The sequence below is a fragment of the Eleginops maclovinus genome, chromosome 22 (assembly GCF_036324505.1).
Source record: "Eleginops maclovinus isolate JMC-PN-2008 ecotype Puerto Natales chromosome 22, JC_Emac_rtc_rv5, whole genome shotgun sequence".
NCBI classification, from domain to species: Eukaryota; Metazoa; Chordata; class Actinopteri; order Perciformes; family Eleginopidae; genus Eleginops; species Eleginops maclovinus.
The window spans coordinates 10,402,924-10,428,275 of record NC_086370.1 but is presented as its reverse complement, the minus strand read 5'-3'; the positions used below and the strand labels follow the sequence as shown (position 1 = coordinate 10,428,275).

The following is a 25,352-nucleotide window of genomic DNA, read 5'->3' as shown; positions in this document are numbered from 1 at the left end:
GGATATTTTTTGCTGGATACAGTGCAGTGATGAAACACATTTAGGAAATCACACCATCACCTGAAACTATTTCAATTTGGAGTCAATATTTATGAATACATTAATTTCAAATTATAAAAAACAAACACTTGCACCCTTAGGTACATACCTTTGCCTTTATCTTCATCCTTATTGTTTTCAATGCCTTTGTCTTCATCTTTCTCTTTGTTATCTATTCCCACGTCTTCATCTTTCTCTTGGTTTTCATTTTCATCCTTATCCTTTTCCTTTTCTTGATTTAGCTCCTGGTTTCCTGAAGTTTCATCTGGAGGCACACAGACGTTTAATATAAAAAGAAGTACATTTTGCAAAGAGGAATTCAGGCATAGGGAATCAAAGTCTTCACATTAAATCTGGCAACATCAGAAAATAAGACCATAAAACATGATTGCTGATCACTAAAAAAACATTTTCACAGCAACAAATTGCTCTTTTTCAGTTTGAAAGGCAACAAAAGAAGTGAAAACATTTTCTGAAGAAAAAGATCTAGATTTATGCTGTGAAAGCCTGTGTTAAAGCTAGTTTAAATGGAGATTTCTAAAATAGCTGATTTACAATACTGCAGGATATAAAGCATGTAACCGTTGGTGTTATAATTGCATCACTGGTGTTTGCCAGGGTGTGGTTTCTAACATTTCAAGCAAAACACTAAGTGCTAGTAGATAAAGAACAACATCTGCGTCAGAAGGGAATAATGCAGAACTAAATGTGAAGGGACAGCATACTTGCGGTATATAATGTGCTAATAAAGGTCTGTGAGCAAAGGTTACATTTTACAAAGTAACCAAGAGCACATTATTGAATAAGATATTGATCTGTGCCTCTTGTATCCACCTGCAATAAACACACACATAGACGTGAAGGATACCACTGCTGTACGTTGGGCTAAATGAGTCCGCTGGTGTTGTCCAAAGCTCTATATCTCTGCTCCTCCTACCTCTCTGTTTGTGTCTCATGAGAAAGTAATTACACATCTCAGGTTTTCAATAGCGTCCCAGGGCTGCCTTTGCTATAACTCTCTCATAGAATATCTACAGAATGCATGTTCAGAGAGGCTCTATCTGTCAAATCTTCGTCAATGGGATGGGATTTGAATAAAACAAAAACAGGAGAGAGAGGCAGGCACTGCTCACTGCCAGTATGCAAATGCAGAATCCTAATTATATACCAGCAGCGCAGAGGATATTCGGAGAAAGAGAAATGGTTCTAGCTCAAGCTTGCCACACACGCACGTGCACACACACACACACGCACGTGCACACACACACACACGCACGTGCACACACACACACACACACACACACACACACACACACACACACACACACACACACACACACACACACACACACACACACACACACACACACACACACACACACACACACACACACACACACACACAAGGCTTTTCGCTGTCAGCTAAACAAAACATATCGGGGTCTAAATGTCTGGTTGTCCAGCCTGCACCAATGCATTTTAGACTTTTGTATAGTAGTTAATCCTCTGCTGCTAACAAGACTGATCAGGTTTGATATTTAATCAAACTCGGAGCTGAAGTGAAAACCAGAGTCATGTCGGTCAGCTCATACAATTCCCATCTTCTCGAGAGATACGAGTTTAGTCAGATCAATGTGCGCGCCTTCCCTCTCAGTGAGGGATGTGTAGGGTAATACAATAACTCGTAATCACACCCCCGCCCGTGTTGCAGCCTCGGCTTGTCACCGTACTATACCTGGGTTTTGACTCTCCATTTCCACGTCTTCATTTCCTGCAGCATCTAGAGAAGGTGGGAAACATTTGAGTTTAGTGCCTGGAGTCGAATTGACTCAGCTTTTGATATCACCTCAAAACAGCCTTTTCATTCCCTGTCTTTGTGTAGCTTTGTCTTTGTACTGCAGTATGAGAGCAATGGAACCACAAAGACATGCATAAATTAAGTGACAAAAAAGAAGGGAGAAAAATGTCCCTTCTAAAACCATACATAATTGAGGGATTTCTTTGTTCCAAGCTTCAATGATAAGATAACTTTTTTTTTTGTTAGAGTGGATGCACACAGAATGGAAAGACTGAATTGGAGCAAATATAAAATTCATTTTTTCATGACAAGTGACATCAAGAAGCAATGGAAGAGCCGAAGGGGCTCCGAACATGTGTTAATGGTCTGTAGAGCTGCATTACCATTGTCACCCTCTTCTTCATCATCGTTTTCCTCTTCACCTGAGGAAGGAAGGGAAAGGAATAATCAGCCAAACACAAGCCTGAACAGGAATGATACCAGTCATTCAAGTTGGAAAAACAAAGCTACCAGTCACACTAATGATAACAAACTGTTCGTCTCCAGACGGAGTATTCATCTTGTGAGAGCTTGCATCACATTTTAAAACCTCCTGTGTTTCACCAGCTTCACTTTCACAATGTGTTTTTACATGCAGGGTTAGTAATGGGTTCTCTGTACATGGTCTAGGTTATCTGTAAGGAAACCTTATGCTGCTCATAAAAACCCCTGGCACAGTTTTGCTTAGCTGATCTAGTCTTTATCACAACAAGCTTTTAACTTCAGTAGTTGAATGATCAGATGGGTATCAGTTGGTACTAAACCAAACAAACTATTCCTCATTTCCACAGGCTTGCCACTTACTTTTGATACCAATTCTTCTTTAAATAGTTTCTACATGGAATCATGAAACGGCACTAACATGAACTTAAACTCGACACTCACAGAATCAATTGATTGGCTTGCATGCATGCACCAACCAAGACTCTATGAAGAAAAATGGTTGCTTTCATTATACATTATACTTCCTGCTAATCCATCTCTTATTGTCACAAGATCCTATGCCCAACTGACACCTTCCTACAGTACAACACATTTACAAAACACGTTTAATGTGTGCACCAAATAAAGATTATAGTATTGACATAAAACAACTTTTATTCCTGCATCATATCTGTTTCCCCCCCAACCCTGCAAACCCCCATTTCTAGCTCTCACACTCATCCTTGCACACACACAGACACACACATAAACCAATGACATTTGCGACAAATTGAGTAAATGAAAGCCATGACACCAATAAGGGAACATGCTCTACAATGGCTATTGTGCAGCTTCTATAATTGCTTTTTTAACAAGCTGTAGAGAGAAACCATTTTTTCATATCTATGCAATTTTGCCGTGCTCTCAGAACAATAAAAATGCCAGCTTCTATTAAATGGCGAAAAGGCCAGTTGTACCAGTGCTGCATGTTTTAGTCAAGTGCCTCTGTCCATCACGCAGAATGCTGGTGACACACAGTAGATGGCAATCCTTTCTATTAATCATGACTGGCATTTTGAGATGGAGCCACAGACAGAGGGCTGGAAAGAATACTCTGTTGGGAAAAGCAGGTTAAGATGAATGCCTCGCTGGCCATGAGGTCACCCTCACTTCTGCGTTTTTAAAATTATGCGTGGCTGTTGTATCTGTCCAAAGTGATCCTAAACAACTATATATCAGAAACGACAAAAGGCTAAATGTAATTTCCTCCCTGTTATTTGACTTATTGAATGGAACAGTATTCAATTTGTGATAAAGGATGCTAAGGGACAGATTCTGGATATACACACACAAGCAAGACAACAATGGATTCTGTGTAGGGCAAAAGTGATTTATAATGTCTAAAGATTCAATTAGAATGCGGTCTCTCAGAGTAAAAACCAAAGCAGCAGCTCCAGCAGGCGGCTCACTCATGTGCTCCAAACAGCAGGTGGCAGCATTGTCCCAGCTTTCCTTCCCAATCCTGTAAGTATCTTCACTGCGAGTCAGGGTCTAACAAACTTCACATAGAAAGGCTCCAGTTAAAGTCCACACCTCAATGCTCCCCTAAAGTCAACTTAGAGAAATATAATAAATAAAAGGCAATAGCTTGCACTCGTGTTGAGCGGGAGTCTCGTGTCAACAGTGCTGTAGTGTTTTCTTGAATACAATGTTAGTCTCACACACACTTAAATGATTTATTCATGTCAACATCACATTCAGGAGTGAAGAAGCACAACTACATAAACTATTTAGATGCTGATATGCAACCTTCCCAGTGTGCCCTACTTGCATGACCGTCGAGTAAACATTGACTACAGAAGATATCTGAAAGCATCTGATATTCAGAAATGTGAACAAGTTAAAACACACACACACACACACACACACACACACACACACACACACACACACACACACACACACACACACACACACACACACACACACACACACACACACACACACACACACACAGTCTTCCATTGATGCCAACTGGAGCAAAGGACAAAAACGAAAGAAAAAGATAATAAAAAAGGGGGACTTGAAAAATGTATGAGACGTGTAAAGGGGAAAAAATGGCTCTGAGATGACCACTTGCACGTGAAAAGTGTGTGTGCAAGTGCCTGTGAGCGATGTTCGATGGGGTGACAGGGTGTAAAAGATAGCGTCCCACGGAGAGGCTCACTGTCTGTCCACACGTGCCGTTATTAATCTGCATGTCCATCCGCGCTCCGTGCCATCTCTCACCATCTCTCCCTCTCTTCTTTGGGTCTTTCCCAGAAAACTCCAGCATGCAAGGCAAACAGACCCAGCCAGGCATTGATTTCTGGCTCAGTTTTCAGGTTTTACTGTGCCCTGTGACATCCACTAATCTCACTAATACCAATCTGATATCAAATAATAGACACTGTGGGGGCTGCTTGCCAACTCAGGTGTGCTCTGAAGAGGATACACTCCGCCCTGGACTTGTGTGCCAGCACCCGCCTCTGTGTCTCACCCACCCTCTCCCACGCTGCCTTTTTTTTCTTCTATAGCTCGCAGCATCTGCATGCTGTGCCTGTGTTTCATGTGGATTACATCAGGACACAGCTCATCACACACACACACACACACACACACACACACACACACACACACACACACACACACACACACACACACACACACACACACACACACACACACACACACACACACACACACACACACACACACACACACACACACACACACACACACACACACACACACTCTGTGACGCTTCTTTGCAAATACACTTCAGGGGGTTATTGGTAGTTGACAAGGCCTCTTTTAAATAAGAGATGAAATACTGTCTCATATTTAAATAACTCCCTGTTGGGTAGGTCTAAAAGTAAACATAATTAAAACGTATACTAGTTTATTAATATTATTATTAGCTGCTGGTTTAATTACTTGGTACATATTTACCATGGTTGTTTACTCATTTTATTTTACTACACGTGTGTTTGCATCTTTTATCAAATATGTTACTCCTCATGTCTTTCATCTGCACTGTCCCTTTGCTGTTATAACGAATAAAGGATTTTTAATTTCTGATTCTGAATTTATATAGCACTTTAAATTTGAAAATGAAAAATGGCTAAGGAAAGATTAAAAGAAGCAGTGATAAAAGCAATACATAGCGAATCCTCACTTAAAGGATAAGATATATGTAAAAACCATAATACACTGTCACATAAAATATGATGTGAGACATGATGTTTGTTTAAAATTGGTACATATTATAACAGTTGACTGTTTGTGTTTATTTTGTGCCTTTTACTTTTTTTATTCCTTCAGTCCACCGAGGCTGAAGAAGCATTTAGTAGTTTGAAAGTTGCAGCAGTAGCAGTTGTTGTTTGTTGGACAAAGCAACCCTATAATTACCTGCAGTCCAACAACCACTGTATTTATCATGGAACAACATTGGAGAAAGCCTTAATGCTTTCTCTTCATCAGCATCGTGACTGAAAACCCCTCATGTCTGACCCATGGACTGGGGAGAGTGAATCCCCCGAGGAGTGAGATAGATCACGTGGAGGCATATTAACAGACACACTCCACCCTACTGTGCTGCAATGTAATTTATTCTAAAAAGTGCTCAACATATTGACTATACCAAATAGGTGACCTGCTTCCCCAGCTCTATAGACAGAATGGTGAAGTATAGTTTTTTTTGGGAAACAGGTGGTATCAGACTCCGAAGAGTGTTATCATGTCTGTCTCACTGGGCTGACTCGCTGTTTATTTCGTGCTCACTATTCCTCTGCTTTGTGCTATCTTGCCATCTGAGTGTTTCCTATGATTAATCTTTTCTATGCGCTACATCGAACCAGACCTAACCTTTACAGTGCAGGCAGTACAAAATCATTTCATTCCTTTCCTGTGAGAGAGGTTGTCTCAAGGACTGAGTGTTCCCATGCTAGAAAGCTGTGCCAAGGCCTTTTGTGAATGGATTAGTTACTATTAAGCTGCCGGGCCTGATAAATTAGGATTTATACAGATTATTACAAAATACTCATGCCCTCCTAATGCTGGTGATTGAATTTGTGAATCATATTGAATTACTGCTGTGGATTATGGGAAGGTAAGTTGAATAGGCAAAATGACTTATTGTGTTTTGTTTAACAACACAGAGTGTATTGACAACCTTGAAGTGTGTGTGCTATGTAGTCCACTCTCTCACACCCCCCGTTTCCCCTAAGAAAAAAACATGACTGCTATCTTCAAAAATCCCCCACAACCTTAAGGCTTGAAGACAAATGGATGGTGTACGATTTTAATTGCCTACTAACACCCTCCAGTGTAAAAATCTAATTATCTTTGGTCCATCGTATTGTAAGAAGCCTATAACTGTTTCAATATTACACATCCAAAGGGGCTGAAACTGCAGAATAGCCAGATAATGGCTTCTTAAACAAGTTTGCCTCTAAGAAAAAAACATTCTTTTAAAAAAGGACCAAGCTTCCTCCTGTATTCATTTCCCCAAAGAGCATCTTGGCACCAGAGAGCAAGACATAACCGACCAAAAAAACACTCCATTACTTTATACACACAAAACAAATAACTTGTGTAAACATATATCAATGCGCAATATTTTATAACAGACCTTTTTCTGTGCATGTCCAACATGCTGCCATCATTAATAAAGTTGGAAATCAACACACCGACACACACACACCGACACACACACCGACACACACACCGACACACACACCGACACCGACACCGACACACACACACACACACCGACACCGACACACACACACACACACACACACACACAGACACCGACACCGACACACACACACACACACACACACATACACACACACACTTCCTTGTTTTTGTTGATTGTGAAGTGTTATCTTTAAATAAACACAAATAAATGTTGATTTACAGACGGGGAGTGACGCCTCGTTATCTCCGCACACCATCCCGATGCGAAGGGCGTGACATCTTATCAATTGGTACCGTTAGATGAGAGATGGTGTGAATAAAATACTTTAAGCGAACCACAGACATCGGAGCAGGGATTATTTTAATTTGGCCATCCTGCCTCGGGCTGACCGCGTCACAAGAGCCTTTGGGAGAACTCAATGGCTCCTGCTCTGTTCTGTTTTATACCTGCCTAACAAAGAAATTGTGACTCCTGTGGGAGAGAGAGGAAGAATGTGAGGCTTTGAGAGCAACTCCAGAGAGCTGTATGAGACAAAAGCACCATTCCATGCGAGAATGGCAGTCATTCGAACCTTTGAATGAGCTCCAGGCTGAACTGATTCAAACTCTGGCTGATGGAGCAGAATAAAAGGCCAGTGCTTGGCACCGGCGCTGAGGCCCATCAAACAAGGCCAAACTGGACCGGGGCAGGGCTGGCATGATGATACAACAGAGCTAGGAATTATCAGGGGTTATTTCAGTTGGCTTGATATGGTCTGGTGCTATGTTATTATAGAGTATGCAGTGTGAAATAGCTGGAGAACAACGCGACAGATAACAACATAATCTGTCATGTGCTAAGAATTTGGACAAACTCTAAAACGCAGTTCCTCTCGGCCAAGTCTTTATGATTTGGCCATTACTTGGTGCACATTGTCTCACTCCGAAATATCACATTTTACAGTGCACTTATAAAACAGCCCTTTTATGTTCACCCAAAATGGAAACTCATTGAAAACACAGATGCGTGTAATTGGCAAATCACGGGGGTAACTTTCGGAGGGAAAACATTTTCATAGCACCCTGGGTGCTACATCTACCATAATCTGAACACTTCCTTCGACAGACAGTAAAACTAACATTCCTCTCTGCTTAATTGGTTACACATGTACTATGACGTGTTCCAGGGACACAGCAGTCAGACCTGGCAAGCCCATGCTCTGAATCCCCACATACTCGTAAAGAAAACTTGCCAACAGGTGCTTTATAAGACCTACTGTACCTCGGAGGAAACTGCTAGAGTACTGTAGCCATTCTCAAATATTTTATTCATTTTTTTTGTCTACCAAGGAAAAATCTGAATAACTGCTGTCTATCAGATCTATTGCTCTCGCTATGGAACAATATATTTACACTTTCATGAGGTTTTCTGTTGCAAGCAATTGCTTATTCAGGAGATCAGTGAACAGACAAATGTCAATAGTTTATCCCGATAAGCAGTATCTGGGAGTTTCAGGCCGTGTGCCAAGATGTTGCAGTGATAACAGCATTATGCACTGACAGTTGTGTTTATGCCGTCGCCTGGCGCATGCTGCGGAGAGATGCTGCTCTGCTGTTTTATTTGTCACGCGCTTTAGGTGGTCTAAAGCCATTGTGCCTTGTAAGCCGGATGAACAGAATGGTGTTGGGAATTAACAGTGGATATAAGCTCTTGTAATGTAATGTACCTGACATGAAGTATTTTTAACTGCAATGTGTCAGGCCCGGGATATAACTTGTCACCGAATGAATAAACATTCAATTTCATCTGCCGCATAAAACCTAGCAAATCACAGTCGCCTGCTGAAGCTACGCCACTCACTCAGCCTCTGTGTGCTTTAATGGAGGTGTTAAGGTGAAAAGGCAACCATGAAATATTCTGTCACTCACCTCCCTTCAGCTGCTCCTCTGTAACCTCCATGTCATTGTCTAGCAGAGGGAGAAAAAGACAGCGTGTCAAACCATGCTATTTTATAATGTATGATACAGCGAGTCATCACAACTCTTCGCCCTGATTATAATGTAGGAGCACAGCATTTTGATGCCATACTGCTTTGTACCTTAGTAAAACATGTCAACCAATAAATCATGCAGTGTTTCCTCACAATGTGATTGAAATATGGCACAAAAAGATATATCACACCAAATCACTGTGTATGTGGGTGCGTGTGTTTGAAAGGGGCTTACATTCATGAGACATTCTTTTTCAATTAAACCTATACTGGTAGGCTCAGCATACAGTTCACTAAAACTCCCATGTCCTCAAATTACAAGGACTGCAGGCTAGGCTGGACAACTGCACCTATATATATATTTTTTTAAAACTTAGATTTCGCTCCCTTTCTCTGTACATCTATTGTGTGAGACAGACTGAGTGAAGTAAAGGTGTTTCTGGGTGGATGAGTTGAGATGCACAGTGGGAGATGACAAGCAGCGCCTTGGATGCTACTTCAGGAGGAACTGCAGAGTAAGAAAGAAGTGAGGAGAGATACAGAGTCCTGCTCCCGGATCATACACAAATCTCAGCATGCCTCAGTTTTCTTTGATTTAAGCTACTGTATATACAGTATGTGTGTGCTTGTGCTTTAATATGCATTGTCGGAGCGTGTGTGACTGTATATTTACGACTGTATTTGTGTTAGTATGGCCGTGTAAGAGCCTGAGCAAGGATTGCGCTGTGGTTAACAAGCACAAGCAAGTGTTAGCTTTGATGAAAGGCTGTTGTCATCTGTTCTGTAGAAGTGTAACCATCAGAGCTCCCTGTGGATCCGGCGACAGACTTTTCTTTTGTACAACACTGAATAAAAGGGTACAGTGCATTAATCTAACCCTGCTTGGGGAAACAAAGGACGGCCCACTGATATACTATAACAATAGTGCAAGAAATGAAACATAGGGTGTCTCCGCTACTGCCACATGCTATAAGATTATTACCACTGCTCAACACCGCTGTCAACACAGGAAATGTATGTGACTATGTCCAGAATAACAATGTATGACACCTTCATTTGTCTCTAGGGGTAAAGACAACACATTCAGACAAAGGATTCTTACTAGATGGCATGCTCTATCTTTGGATGAACACAAGCTATTATGTTATGAAACAGGTGATACACTCAGCTGGAAAGTTGCTCATTTGCTTTCTTTCTGAGGGTTAGGTCGATGACAGCATCAATGCCTCTGTCATTTCTGTGTGCTAAAACACAACTTAAGCATCACTATCTCAAAAGCACTGTGATTAACACGTTACATGGCCTGGCTCCTCCAATGGTTGCCTGGTTACATCGCTGTGAGGACTGAAATTCAAGAATCAATGCATCCCGGCAAAACAACATCATCAAACTACAACTTGTTTGTACACTTCACCAATGTCTGGATAACAAACATGTAGCCTATTTAGTGAGATTTAGAAGTACTTCTTTAGACAGTCAGGCTCTTTCTTAAAGCTAGTTAAGGTACCGATCCTCATATCTAACTCACGGACAGATCTACTGATGAAAGTGAAATAACAATTCCTCTTAGTTACATTTTTCCATTGCATGTTGGGTTTGCTTGCTGTTGTGTGAGGGCAGTTCTTACTGTAGCTGCCGGCTCAGTTGCCTCCATGTTGAGAGCCGTCTGAATGCAATCCTTGCCGACACTCTAAATTCTGCAAACTGCTCCTTTAAAAACTGTATCGCAGCCAAGCATGTTCTAATTTCTATATTATCTAAACGTAACCATGTCTGGCCATGTCGATAAGCAGGGAGCAGGACATGCACAATTTGTACAAGTAGTGTTTAATGCACAAGCATGTGACCATTTTCCCATATGATGAGCTAAACTGAATCCTCATATCTGCCAAAGCTGACTGAGAGACTCTGAGCCACTGTGCTTTTCCAGAATCACATCACTAACACACCATGGCCTCTTCATTTCCCAGCCCTGAGGTATAGCCTCGTGAAAGCAACACAGATTTAATTTTCACCCCTCACAGGGTTCCTGAAGCCCTTCATATCCTTCGTCCACATATTACACGTGTGTGATTGAAGCGTGTGAATATCACAGCTTTACTTTTTCTAAAGCATTTGGGAGGGATGTGGGGGTGCTGCTTTATGGAAATGTGGGGATGGGTGTGTGGGTTGTAGGATTGTGAGTATAAAGTGTATAAAGAGATATGTAAACCAATGTCAATTGGAGATTCAATGAAACACCGGAGCAGCGGGCCCTGCAGATCTGTGGGCTGTTAATATTGTCAGCACTGTGGCTGATTGAGGAGAAGAAGAGATGGAGCCCAGCTTGTGGGCAGCCACCCGGATCATATTAGTGAAGGAGTGTACCCAGAATCAATTTCAACACGCTTTTACCCTCTACAACCACAGCTGCCTGACTGCTTCCATGCTCGCAAATAATACGTGCCAAGACAAGCATGTGGTCAATCACAATCTATGAAACCAATCTGAATACTTAATAGAATCATGCCATGTGATTAATTGCAATGATTACACTCTGTCAATTAATGGTTATACCTTTTCTAAAAATACAACCGTGGTAATTAATTCATATTATTAATAATAATTACATGACATTTTGAGGTAGCTCGTTGCAGTGCCTGTATTCTCAAACAATTATGCAACCTCTGATGATCCTCTTAACCAGATAACAGGATCGCCATAGCACCTTTGAGATGTCTACAGTTCAGGGCTTCTCAAGGTAATGAATAGGTCATTTTATCACTTTTTATGAGCTCAGTTGGCGAGGTGGGTAATTGATTGTGTATGGTACAACAGAGGCTGAAGCTTTACCTATAGTTGCTGTGTGTACAAGCTTGTTTGTTTATTTGCATATTTCATTATTGGTGCCTTAGAGGCCTACTTCACACAATATATGAAGACGTAATAACAGAATGCTCCCTGAGCTGGCGTACGTTAAAAAGCCCTTTGTCTGTTTGTGAGAACTCCATTAGTACTCATCATACAGCAGCTCTTTTCTGTTGGGACACTTGGCACAAAACACTGATATTTTACACTCGACTAGGTAACACTATGGTTGCATGTGCCTTTTTATGTAAGTGTGCTTGAGTATTCTTGTCAGCAGTGGCCATTTTTTTGTTTCCTCCTTCTGCAGAGATGTAACCATATTGTGGCTCTCTCATAGTGACAGCTTGTGGGAATGCACATTGTAATAAAGCAATTTCCTGTATGCAAATGTCCTGTTTACACGTTCTTGCTCCAGTCATTGTCACTTGACAGATTGCTTGATATGAGAAAAGCTATACAATGAAAAATGAGAATAGTAAGACTCCAATAAAAAAAACTCTATTGTGCCTACTCTCATCCACAAGACATGCTTGAAGCTGATGTCATGGGGAAGATCCTGAGTTTCAAATTATAGAAAGATCAAAGCCACTATTCACAACAGCTCCATAACAGCGCGCTGATAGGAGGCTGTGGAGAGGCTCCTCCTTGATATAATGAGGAAGAATGACAAAAAAAGGAGAGTGATGACATAATGGGCTAATGGCATGGGCACAAGGAGATTTATAAGAGAGGAAGAGGGAATATGGAGGGTCTAGTGGACAGAGGGGGGGACAGAAGAGTCTCTTGCCTCTGTGTGATACCTTCAGTGTTGCCGCAAGATCTGCATGACTTTCTGTCTCTAGCAGAGAGGATGATGGGATGTTCAGAAAGCGTACGAGCGCACCTGCGGAGCTAATTCACAGCCTCTGATTCAATGCCAGTTTGCAGCGGCTAAATGCAAGTTTTCTCACACTACGGCGCTATGCATTCCCTGCATGGTGCAATCATACCAATCAGCATTTCATTCTTCAAAGCACACCTATCAACTACTGTGAACCCATCCACGTGGTGCAGCTGGGCTGGATACAATCTATGAATTCACTCCCTTATTTGAGCGTCTAGTCTACAATCAAAGCAGCCGTAATTAAGTTTGAATATTCCTCATGCAACATCTTAAAAGAGCTGTTGTTTTTTTTATAGAGAGAGGATGGTTGGAGCTTTGAAGCACATGAGGTGAAAGACGGAGCAGGTGTAGGCGAGCATGGCGTAAAAAAAAAGACGCGTCTGCCTCACTTCAGACAACGACCCTGAGTGGGATGGTACTGTTATCAAGCCACTTAGACTATAGTGGAATTAATAAACTAGCCCACACGTACACAAATAGCAGTGACAAAGGTGGCTTAGACCCCGGAGGTCAAAGGGCATGTGACAGGCGTGGGGATGTGATGAGGAGAAGAGCCGGGGCTGGCGTCATGGTGTGTGCTGCAAGCCGTCTGCAACGCCCCCAAATGTAATCCCAGACTGACCCCTGCATCCTTCATTAGCACCTCGTCACATGATGGTAAATAATAGTTTTTAAAGAGTTATCTACTAATAATACAAATAGAGTGCTCAGTACTTTTCTAATTCCCCTTTGTGGCAGAGGCTGTTGTTTTGCAGTGGAGAGATATAGGGCATTTATCCACTGACAGCACTTGTAAATGGCAGGAGTGATAACTGGAGAACAACAGCTCCAGATTCTCATCTCAGAGCACTAATATGATGAGACGGGTGCTGGGTGCACGGGGGCAGGCATTATAATTAAGGTCTGTCCCCAGAATGTAATCTTTCAGGGTAGAGGCTGGCCGTGGAGTGGGACAGATGACGGCAGCACAGGGGGAACAAAACACTCTCCATCTGGGAGCAGCGAGATGAAGGCCTGAGAGCCAGTATTCCTTCGGGGAGATAGGGAGGGAAAAGTGAGGTAAATGGGAGGTAATGCTAGGCTGGTGAAGCCAGGCAGCCTCTTTCAGGTTCCCAGCCATTAAACCCAATCCTCCATGGAGCCCCTATCAAGGCTGGTGACTGCTGCTGGCCCCCGACAAAAAAGATGATGGCATGAATGGGGGGAGGGAATTGTGAGAGGGACAGAAAAGAGAGTGGAAGTAGAAGATAATGGATGTTTGTTTATTTCACATGTATAGTTGAGGAGCAGTAACCAAGGAAAATCATTGGTTGCTATGCATCCCTGAATTTTGAGTCCTCGCAGGAGACGTTCTGCCTCAAGGACTATTATTATAGTCAATCAAATTTGACATTAAAGTCTCATCAGAATATCAACAGTTATGTAAAATATCAGCTTGCTTGTTCGCTGACAAGAAGTCTAACTATTCTAATCCTATTAAGGCAATCCATAGAGAACCTGACGTGTGTTTCATCAACTGTCAGCATAAATTCTCACTGTTAATCTCCCAAATGGCCGTGCGGGTGCATTGACTTTGTTTACATTTGAAGGTGTCAACAGAGCCTGACAGGTCCCCACTCTACTGCTTCCAGAAACAACATATCTCTCTCTGCAGATGTGTTCCTGGAAAAATAAGGTGGCAAAGCAGCCTGGGTCTATACAGATGGTCAATGAGGTAGGCGATGACATCATATATTAGGAATACCTTGCAGAAACACAACATGTAAATCTTTCATTTATTCATATGCTAGTTAAACCCAAAACAGCAATATGGTAAGGGTGGAAATGTCAAGAAATGGTTTTATTGTTCTGCAATCCAGCCGATAGGAGGTAAACACACATACCTGGGAAAATGAGGGACATCTTCTTCTTGTAGATGGCAAAGTCGGTTTCGAGGAACACACAGAAAATGACCCTTGTGATCTGCACAGGAGGAGAAGAAAAAGCAATAATCGTCATTGCAAGAATAGACTCTTTGGTGAATTACATGACAAAGAATTACTGAAGAATGGAAGAATTCAGATGTGAATTTAGATGTGATGATAATATGCAGCAGCAGGACATAATCATAACCATCCAGAAATCTAATTAGTTACCCTCCCTATCAAGACCCCCAAACTAGTCCCTCTGAGACAGATTTAAAGAATATTACAACTCACTATTACATCACAAAAAGCATTATTGAATGGGCGCTTTGTTCAAAGCAGAGCAACACGCCTAGGTATCAAACAAAGTGCAACGAAATTGCAAAATGTAATATAGGCAATGGAGAATACTCTCACTCAGGTGGAAAGTTACAGGAGAAAACGGCAAATAAAGTATATTATTGCACTTCTCGCATGGAGACATAATAAAGTGTTGAAAAGAAGATTATTGGGTTCAGTACGTTTGATATTAAAACATTAAACAAATGTCCTGAGAAAACATTTGGTAAAAAATAAACTTTTAATGGAAAACGAAAAAGTGTTTGGACAACACAGAGAAGAAGACCGGTAGCTGTAATAAGAAGGTCAAGTAGGTCAAATTTTCTTTATATCTCTATTTCTTATAGGTGCAAATGTAATTTCAGTTACACCTTGGTAACAGATAAGCTGTCACCAACAACTGTTATGTGTTGTACACATTTTGTTATATCTTGTATGTTTAGGTTGATCACCTACAGAGGGGCACTTCTTAACAACGTTGAGAATAAATCTCTGCACTGTGTATGATGGCTGCTAAGACGTATGATGGCTGCTGAGTGGTCTTCTGCTACAGTAAGTTAGTGAAGAAAGGTCAATAAAATTCAGTAAAGGCTCATAAAAAACTTAAATACAGAAGCTCAGTCTGTGTTGAGGATCAATGCCTGTCACCCCTCTGTTTCCTCAATGTCGACAGAGATTTCAAACTTTCTAATCCCCCTGGATGACCCTGCTTTTTGTATTCACTGCTGAGGCTCCAGAGCCCCCGTGCACTGAATCGTTTTTGGATTATCTGAAATCTGTAGCAACAGTGTTGTTTTTTTCTATTCTATTTTTGGTACAGAAATCCAACATTCGATGTGACTACCGCTAACCACAAAGTTAGCTTAGCTGTTGACGCAGCAGAGCAAAGTATGCCATAAAATTACAACATAAATTACAATACATTTATTAGAATTTATTACACCTTTCATAGATTAGAAAGCAGAGATGTGTTTTTCTGTTTGATGAACAAAACAAACATTTAAACAAATCGCTGAACAAGCTCATTGGCTCTTATACATGACAAGGAGTTTATAATTACAAAGTGTTACAAAATAATTAATTTTCAGCATGCTTCAGTTATTTTACCTCCATTTGGCTGAGAAGAAATCTGATAACCATTTTGTTTTTCACCATCAGGGCCAACATCATTCAAGTATTCAGTTTAGCATAAATAGGATTTATTTTCCCAAATAATAATAACAATTGGAAAAGGGGAAAAATGGAGCCTACATGTTTTGATCATGTTTTTATTTGAATATTTGCTATGACTTAAAAACATTCTTGGCTCTAGCAGTTTGCATTTAGTAAAATAGGTGGCTTAGACCTTGTGTTAGGAGCTAACAAAAAGGCATACTTCTCTGTAAAATCTATTTTATATTGCTATGTAAACATCTCCTTTAAACAACTATGTTTTCATTTTTCTATTTATTTTTTAAATTACATTTGACTATATGATAAAAACCTATTATACCTTCACCCAATAAATATTTTACTGAAAACAGCTTGAAAGCAGCATAATGATAGTCAATGAAACCGCGCTCAATGGAAAGTAATTAGTAATTAGCTTTGTTATTTAGCCAAGGACTGTGCTTTTCACCAGATAATGTTACCAGCTCTCATTCTGCTCGATTCAACAGGAACATATTGTTTGAAAAGCATTACGCATTTATAGGGAAAATATAGGAAACTTCTTTTGACCCTTAATTTTTCCACATCATGGCTCAAGTCCCAAACAACTAGAACATGATGCAGCTCATGTATGGCATAAGGTCATTGTACATGTTCAACAGTCAGAAAACATGGATAAAAGTAATTGACAGTCACAGAGGCATGCAATTCAAAGGGGACCGGCAACTTGGAACCATTGCTCCATTATCATCCCCACATCATGCTCTCTAGTTCTTTCTGAAGCCCAGGCACAGCCTACACCCATGTCATGCCATTTATTCAATGAACAATTTGACAAGTGTGTGTTATAACTCCTACTGTGAAAAGGGAGACAACGGTCGGTTTATTAGCGCTAGTATAAAGCCATCCCTGAACACTTTCCATACTGTGATAATATGTCTAAAATGAGTCATACACAGAGCTTTTGAAAGATTGCAGAGAAAGAAGTCACCTCTTTCACTTTCACCCTTCTCCAGCGGAGTCTAGATGTGCAGGCATCACTCACGCTCACAGAGATGCATTACACACCATGGCAGCAGATAATCGCTTGACTGAATAATGGCAATTTTACACAACAGACATAATGGCGGCTATCCGTCCCCCATCCTCCTCCGTGCAGGATATTGATGTTATGGCGGAATAAAGGAAGCTCACCAGCTTAAGCCCCATTCCTGACCCTGCCCAACACAAGGACCTGATTCAAAGAAGCACCCCTCTGGTGCTCTTACAGACATATATCTATAAATAGTTTATGATCTGCTCTTTGGAGTAAATGTTAGGAGCCGCATCCAATACGGTAACATTTTATTTTGCTAGATAGCTTGGGGGGGCTTTTTTCATAAATTGTAGACTCACTTCTGTCAACCCCTCAACCCAGATAGAAAATGAAAGAAAGCTTTAAGTCTCCTTTGAAGTCGTGGGCTCGCTGACAAACAGATTGTGAGACAAGTGATAATACGCCAAGATAGTGCATACCACTGGGTGCTGGAAGGCCACAGGACAGCCGCTCCCCAGGAATTTCCATTACTCTTTTATGGAGCTTCATTCTAAAACTGACTGCCCACTGTGAAACAGGATGAAAAATGAATTCATGCCTTTCATCGAAACACACGGAAATGTCCACACACACACACACACACACACACACACACACACACACACACACACACACACACACACACACACACACACACACACACACACACACACACACACACACACACACACACACACACACACACACACACACACACACACACACACACACACACACACACACACACACACACACACACACACACACACACACACACACTGTTGATTACATTTCTGTTTGATGTGATAAAGGAATGGAGAACTATAACTCTGAGTGAACAACTTGTCCTGAAACAAAACCAAATGGAAAATCTTAGTATCCATGTCATGTAGACTCTTCCCTCTGGCTTCCTCTCTGTCAATCTTTTGGTGTGCTTTCTGTTACTGCATGTCCTCATCCTGCAAGGCTTGGGCACGTTCTTTTATTCCACAGATCAGAAACACATCGTATGGTCTTTGACAGTTATCAGTCAGACCGGGTTGCCAAATATGAACCAGTAATTCATTGAGATTCTGTGTGTATACACACTGCTAGCCAAAGTTTCTCAACGGTGTTAAAGAAACAAATACAACAGAGAAGATATATGTGACCTTTTTTTATAAAAGTATATTCCACCAGTATGTTCTTAAAAAAGCTTGTTCTTCAGTCAACCAGAGACGGCTCATCTCCTTCATGCACACATACAGTACTTTATAGTCAGAGATGGAGAAACTATTAATAGTTGGAGAGAATTATCCAGAACTGAGTCTGAAAAGAAAGACTCAAACCTGACATTTTTAATAATGTACACGTCAAAAAGCAGTTTGTTTAATATTATTTAAATCTATATTTCATGCGTGATTAAGATTGCAAAAAAGAAAACATGCTACACAAAGTCAAATTATACTGAATGAGTATAATTATTTTCAAATGAGAAATATATAAATGAGCACCACAGGGAGAAAAAAAACCATACTCATTTGGCCAATTAGGTTGAAAGTGAGTTTGATGAGCATTGAAGAGTATAAAATGTAACTAAATACTTAATCTCAGATTTTAGAGAAGAGGCCTGAAGGGTCTGAGGCTGCGAGGTGTGTGTGTGTGTGTGTGTGTGTGTGTGTGTGTGTGTGTGTGTGTGTGTGTGTGTGTGTGTGTGTGTGTGTGTGTGTGTGTGTGTGTTTTAAATGTGCACCCCACAGCCACCAAGGTTGAAAAAGTTAATGGAAGACTAATTAGAAAGCTGGGATCACTGCATGCAAGCCTGCCTAGTCATTACTCATCCCTGATTGGAGGGCCTTTGCCAAAGGGTGAGCTCATATGACTGGGTCCCCCGGCTGCACATGTGCGGGATGGTCGCCCTGACAGAATGATGTGTTCTGCACAATACGGTGCGGGACGGTGTGGTTGGACTCACCTGTCGCTATTTGAGACTGAGCCAAATTTTGGTAGAAGCTAAGGATTCAATGGACTCAAAGTAAGGCAAGAATATAAAATGTTTATATGCCTATTTTTTGCCTTAAACATGCCTTTATACAAATCAAAGTAATATTTAGAAATATATACACACATTTCATCCCTGTTGAGTCCTAGAAAATATTTGCATCAGAGCGGCGAGGGCTTACTTTATTTTTTATTACACCGTAAAGACTTTCATTTATGCTGCAGACATTATTTAACACTAATGCTGTACCGTGGAATATGTAATGATGCAGGTTAAATCTCTCATTTCAATTATTTAATTTAAACCCTCTGCAGAACACCTTGTTCATTTACCCTAATCAATTCAAAACCAATGCCTCTTTGTTGTAATTGGGTTCTGAATATATGATACGTTGAGACTAATTAAAATGATAATGCCAGGGGTGCAACCTACGCCTCTGTACCTCATTTGCATGGCACATGAATTGCAGAAAAACAAGATTTGGGAGTGGCTGGCTCTATCAGTTTGTGGCAGCTGCATGTGCCATAGTGTTAATGAGAAGCATGAAACAATATGAAAGTGTCCTTTCACCACATTTTTTGTTTCCTGAAATACTGTATGTGATTTTTAATTTGTGTTTCTGTGGCTCATCATTCTGCACAGGGCTCACCATGTGCCCCAGACTCCTATTGGCTGGCTGACAGATGAGCTGTCATAGCTGGCCACCCATGCCCATAATTACATCGGGGGCACTGCCAGCAGAATCTGACGTGCAGGCACAACGCACGCACTTTTGCTACTTGCATTTCCTTCTTGATTCTGTCACAAACAATAATAGGGACAGGTTGCCCTAGCATGTCTGCTCCAGCTGGAGCCCAAACCCGAGGGAGGTCTGTGTCTATGTGTCCTGCGCACCTCGTTACCGAGGCAGCGGCTCATGCAGGATAATCAATGGTTGCATCCAGATGGACAACAACGACAGCAGACTCACATTCAAAAATAACAATGACTAAATTATTAATTCATTGGCTTTATTTGCTTCTGATCAAGATCGTAGTGAGTAAACATCAGCACACACTGATGGAAGTATATCTGGGCACCAGCCAATCACAGTGGCTAGGTATAATGAACTGTATCCAACATACACTCACATACACAGTAAATTATATTGTGTTTGGTTTACGATTTATCTATCTCTGATATGACATACCAGTGTTGTGCGTGTGATCATACAGTGATATTACATGTCATTGTTCGGGACAGATTGAATAATTCCAGCGAAATTATTCCTGAGCCAGAAATATCTCCCCATAAAACACAGCCTTCTAGCGGCACCATCAAAGCCATAATCAGAGAGTGCTCATCTCCTTTGTTGTCAGCAGCGCTGTATTGGATAGAGGGTTCACTTTGAGGCAGGTGGACCATATCCAGACCCTATTACCGATGTAATTACACACACCTGCGTCCCTTCTCACCGCTGGTACACAGAGGCTGCATTTTGGAAAAAATGTGCTGGGGTCTGACAGGCAGAGCTGTGTAAACAATCAAACACACATAAACCTTCCTATGTCCTTGGTGACCATGACAACAAAACTACCAAGTCCTGCTGCTTAAAATCTGCTCGTCACTGTGACACCTCTCTTGTCCACTGCCGTTACCAGAGGCAGGAATTCTGTAGGTGGCGGGGCTGTCAGCTGAAGCCAGGCTCTGGCACCAGCTACTCGGGTGAAGCTGTTAGCAGCTCCTCCATTTGACTTTGATTGACCCTGTCTGTTGAGAGAGCGGCAGCTCCACCTGTAGCAAGCTGGTGAATTATCATTTCAAAGAAGTGCCCACAAAAGGTTATCCCTTTGAACAAAACGCCTCCATCCATACATCAAAGAAAAAGCCTGACATTGGGCTTTCAGAAGGCATGGTAACGACCAAAGCCAGTAAGAAAGTGCTGAGCTCAAATTCTTACTTTCCAAAGCCAGTCGACATTATATGCTCATTATATCATGATAAGGGCAATAGGATAGTCAATGGAGTCATCTTAATATTGCTAAACAGACGACAGACTTTGGTAAATGCTTGTGTACGCAATTATGCATGAGTGCTCAACACAGTGTGACTAAGTAGAAGTGATAACATTCTGGTTAGCTGCCTGGTTATTTCATCAGTGTAAAACATCAACGTGCTGCTGCTAAGGCTGTATGCCGTGCAGAATATAAAACATTTTGACAGGAAATGCTGTCGTGCTAGATTCGGAAAAGTCCATAGGATAATATATCAGCAATTTGTATGTTAATTCAATGAATGCTGCCAGTGCCTCCCAATTTTTTACATATTAGACCTGAACAAATAGTCCTACTACAGTATTATTCAGGCTTCATTGCTGCATGGTACTGTAGACAAAATGTGGAGAACAGCATGCTTGAGGCATCTAGCATTTTAGCTCACTGTTTTTTTAAAATCAGTCTCTTAAAGTGAAAGGGACAGCATTTGACTTTCACAGGCTTTGAGCTGTTCTTGCCAGCTCCCATTGCCTCCAGCAGAAGCACTGTGCTATCTGATTTAAAAAATACAAATAAAAAGGAGCCAGACACGGTTTCAGGAAAAAAATTCAGAATTCATGCCTTGTACTTCATTTCATATTCCTCTCATATTTAATCTGTCTGAAAGAGGAGGGCAGGCTTTATGGATTTTAAATCATCCAGTAAAATTTGCCAATAACAACTTCAAACACAGTGGCTGAAATTATTCCAAAGTGGCTGATTTACCTCTGCAAGCTTGTTCCAGCAGAGTAAAGTAAAATGTCAATCACCTCCCACAGGAACAGTAACTGCAACTAAATGTTTAGAAGTACATAACCAATGACGGTAATGAAAATCCTTTCCCATCAACAAGAGGACTTGTAAGTACGTTATAGGAGCCCTCATGTAAATGTCAGTAGCACCAGAGCCTCCAGGGATTTGCGGTCCACGAGGCTATTGCATCTTTTTGGCATGTGACCAAAGGTGCAATAGACCCCCCTGACACATTGGTCAATTGACATGGATGGTCTCATAATTTTAATGATGGAATACTTGTGCTGAGTGTATTGGGGATGTTGTGAGTGTGAAGGAGAAGGATTAGGCCATTTTCAAATCATGAAGATGGGAGGTGGTGCAGCTGCAGACGAGGTCAGAGGGGAATGATGAAGGAAGTGCTAAAATGAGGGCTGTGTCTATGATCCATGGCTTCATTGGTAATGATCTGACCTCTGGACAGCCCCTGGCCTATAACAACCTCTACTGATGAGAGGGAGGGTGTGTGTGTGTGTGTGTGTGTGTGTGTGTGTGTGTGTGTGTGTGTGTATGTGAAGATGGTGGTTTCTGTGATAACTTTCCTGATGACCTTTAAGGTATAAGAGTAGCGTTGGGCCTAAACATAAAAAAATAGTGTTGTTCTTCTTGCTCAGAGTAGAGAATTAGTTTTTCCTTACGTTTAGAAGAACTTATACGTGATGAAAGAGATTGTGCAGTGCCTGAGCTATGCTATTGGCAGATTGTACCTATCTTCTAACTGCATGCAGAGCCCACTGCCTCGGCTTAAAGCTATTGTGGAGTTTCATTTCAACAAACACAATTTTGTTACATTTCTCACTAAAATGCGCTTTGTCTCCCTAAGGAGATAAAAGTGTGGAATGCATTTCCTACCCCATAAAGCCTTTGCTTGAGTGTTCAGTTTCTGCACTTTTATTGGATCATTGCTAGTTTTTATGACCCACCAACTGTTAATATACATTATGCCCTTCTGTATTTGGCAGGAACATTCAAGATACAAGCACAGCAAAACATTGCTTCACAGTACAGGTACAATTTGCACTAGGCACGCATACTGTAAATACAAAGCTTAGTACAATTTCTCAGAAACTGAGCAAAGTATAGAAATGTACCGGTATTGTGTAACTCTAAACTAAATTATTATTATAGAACAAGTGGAATTTGCCCTGCAATGTTTTCCACTTCCTCTGCATCAGTTCTTCCATCCTGCTGAGATCCTTTTAAAGCAAAGACTGGCCTCTGGCCCCTTTGCTGTGCTCCAAATTCCCATATTGACCACCAATAGGCAGTATTGCATGTCCTAGATGAAGGATTGGTGCTTTGTGAGGATGTGTCAGGCTCTGTGTCTGCTCATCTGCTCTCTAAGATCACACAGCGGTTATCCTGCTTGGTTGTCAAATCCACTCATATTTTCATTTTTCCTGTTTCTATTAAGTCAATACCTGCTCAGTCTCCAGGAAGAGGCCAATACGAGCCAAGTGAGCCCTCTCTGAGGGAGGCTGTTGTGTGCAGCCAGGTATAGCCATCTTCTAAGCTCAACATGTTACACCAAGCTTGTGTTGATGAATCATTACATGTCTGTGTTTTTTGTCAAATGTAAACAGTTTCCACACAACCAGTGCAAACCCTGTGGGTCCAGCAAACTGTACTGTATATCACAGACAAATGAAATCCACTGATGTGCACTAAGGAAAATAAGACAATACAAATGACTTGTTTCTATTTCTCAGATAAATCATTTTTGATGTTTCCCTCTATGCAGGACTTGGAGCAGTCAATGCGTGTCTCTGTGCTCTTGTTTGGCACGTCCGACATCTCCTTTTCAGCTGCTGTTTGCCCTGTCTGGGCCTGACTGCTTCTGTGGGGGTTTCCTGGGAGGAAATATGTGGTGTGATCCAGCCAGGTCCTCTCTGGTTTGAATGTTACACAAAAGCTTCCAGACGGATGGGAATCCAATCACAGCTTCTCATGGCAATATTGGCTGAACTGCATATAAGCCTGGACCTGGAGAGGCACCAGTGACCTGTAATTTATCTTACAAACATGTCGGCGTTTCTTTGGCAAAAATATTTGTGCTGCAGCCGCTAGCAGTCAAGCTGTCTACGTCCTGTGCAATCTTATTAATAACTCTAGGCATTGAATCCTGGTCAGTATTTGAACATACTAATGCATGAGTGAGATTGCTATCCTTGCCGCACAGAAATGCTAATCACTTAGTCAGTTCTCTTAGGTTTAACCCACATGCAATGTAGAGGTTAATGCCAAAAGGTCAGGAAGAGCACTCATTAGAAAAAGTACTTTGCTTTATATACACTTTCTTCTAGCTAGGGCTATTACCCTTTTGTTACTTTTTTTTTTTTCATACAAGATGCCAACATAACCGTCTGCATTAGACCTGGTGCATCCCTCAAAGAAAAGGTTCATTAAAGCCCTTTTTGCTCTCAGATCCCAACAGCGACACAATAGGCTGAGCAGCATTCATTATTTCATCTAGAGTTTAGAGATAGACTTATTTTTTTTTCTGTCTAACATTTGCCATCCATAGAGACAAACTGAAAATCCAAATTCTTTCATTATGTTCCAAAAAACTTCCTGTGATAACATGAATGGTGGCTTGAGATTGTAGGTGTCTAAAGGTAGAAATAAAAATGGATACAGATATATCCCCAGAATTAAACTATACATTTAGTGAACATGTGTTACAACAAAAAGGTGATCCTTTTCACATTAAAATGCCACAACAGCAGTGAGGTTGTGACAGATTTACACACTGCTGAATAGAGCACAGGATGAGTGTAATGGCAGGAAATAAAAAACAGAAAAACAGATCCCGAGAGCGATACCATATGGCTGTGTGGTCGCCATCAAACAGGAAAGCACGGCTCAAAGCTGAGGTGCTGTTTGACATGACTTACAAAGTGGAATGAAGATCTGATCTGGAGTATGTCAGATGCGTCAAGCACATTTACAACCTCTCATTCAATGTGAATTGTAGAAAGTGTCAGTGCTATTTATTAACAGTGACAGACTGACAGAAGGTAAAATGCTTTCTGAGGGGCCAGTGGATTAGGATTACCATGAGTGTAGAGGAAACAGTAACAAGACAAAGAAATCAGTCATAAAAAGAGACAGGGTAGCAGAATATTGCTGGATATGAATAATTAAAGTATCATTACTCACTCAATGTTAAGACAGGAAAACCATATTAAAGTCAAAGGAAATAGGCACAGATGTTGATGTTGTTGCTGGCTTGTAAACAATATACAGTTCTCACGAAGAGTGCCCAAATCAGTGTCTTTGAAAGCAGCGATTAAGATGATATTGTCTGGTTTTGGTTTCCGCTGTGTTGCTGTAACTGGCAGACTGATAGGAGGTGCCT

At 41.2% G+C, this 25,352-nt stretch overlaps 1 protein-coding gene across 1 annotated transcript in view; it reads right to left on the bottom strand.

The window, feature by feature from the left end:
• macrod2 (mono-ADP ribosylhydrolase 2) overlaps positions 1-25,352 on the bottom strand; it is a 365,664-nt gene that overhangs the window by 18,235 nt on the left and 322,077 nt on the right. Inside the window, exons 9-13 of the mRNA XM_063875359.1 lie at positions 14,626-14,704; positions 8,951-8,989; positions 2,221-2,259; positions 1,775-1,819; positions 149-304 (exon numbers count right to left, since the gene is read on the bottom strand). Coding sequence (XP_063731429.1) covers positions 149-304; positions 1,775-1,819; positions 2,221-2,259; positions 8,951-8,989; positions 14,626-14,704 — 358 coding nt within the window. The remainder of the gene's footprint in view (positions 1-148; positions 305-1,774; positions 1,820-2,220; positions 2,260-8,950; positions 8,990-14,625; positions 14,705-25,352) is intronic.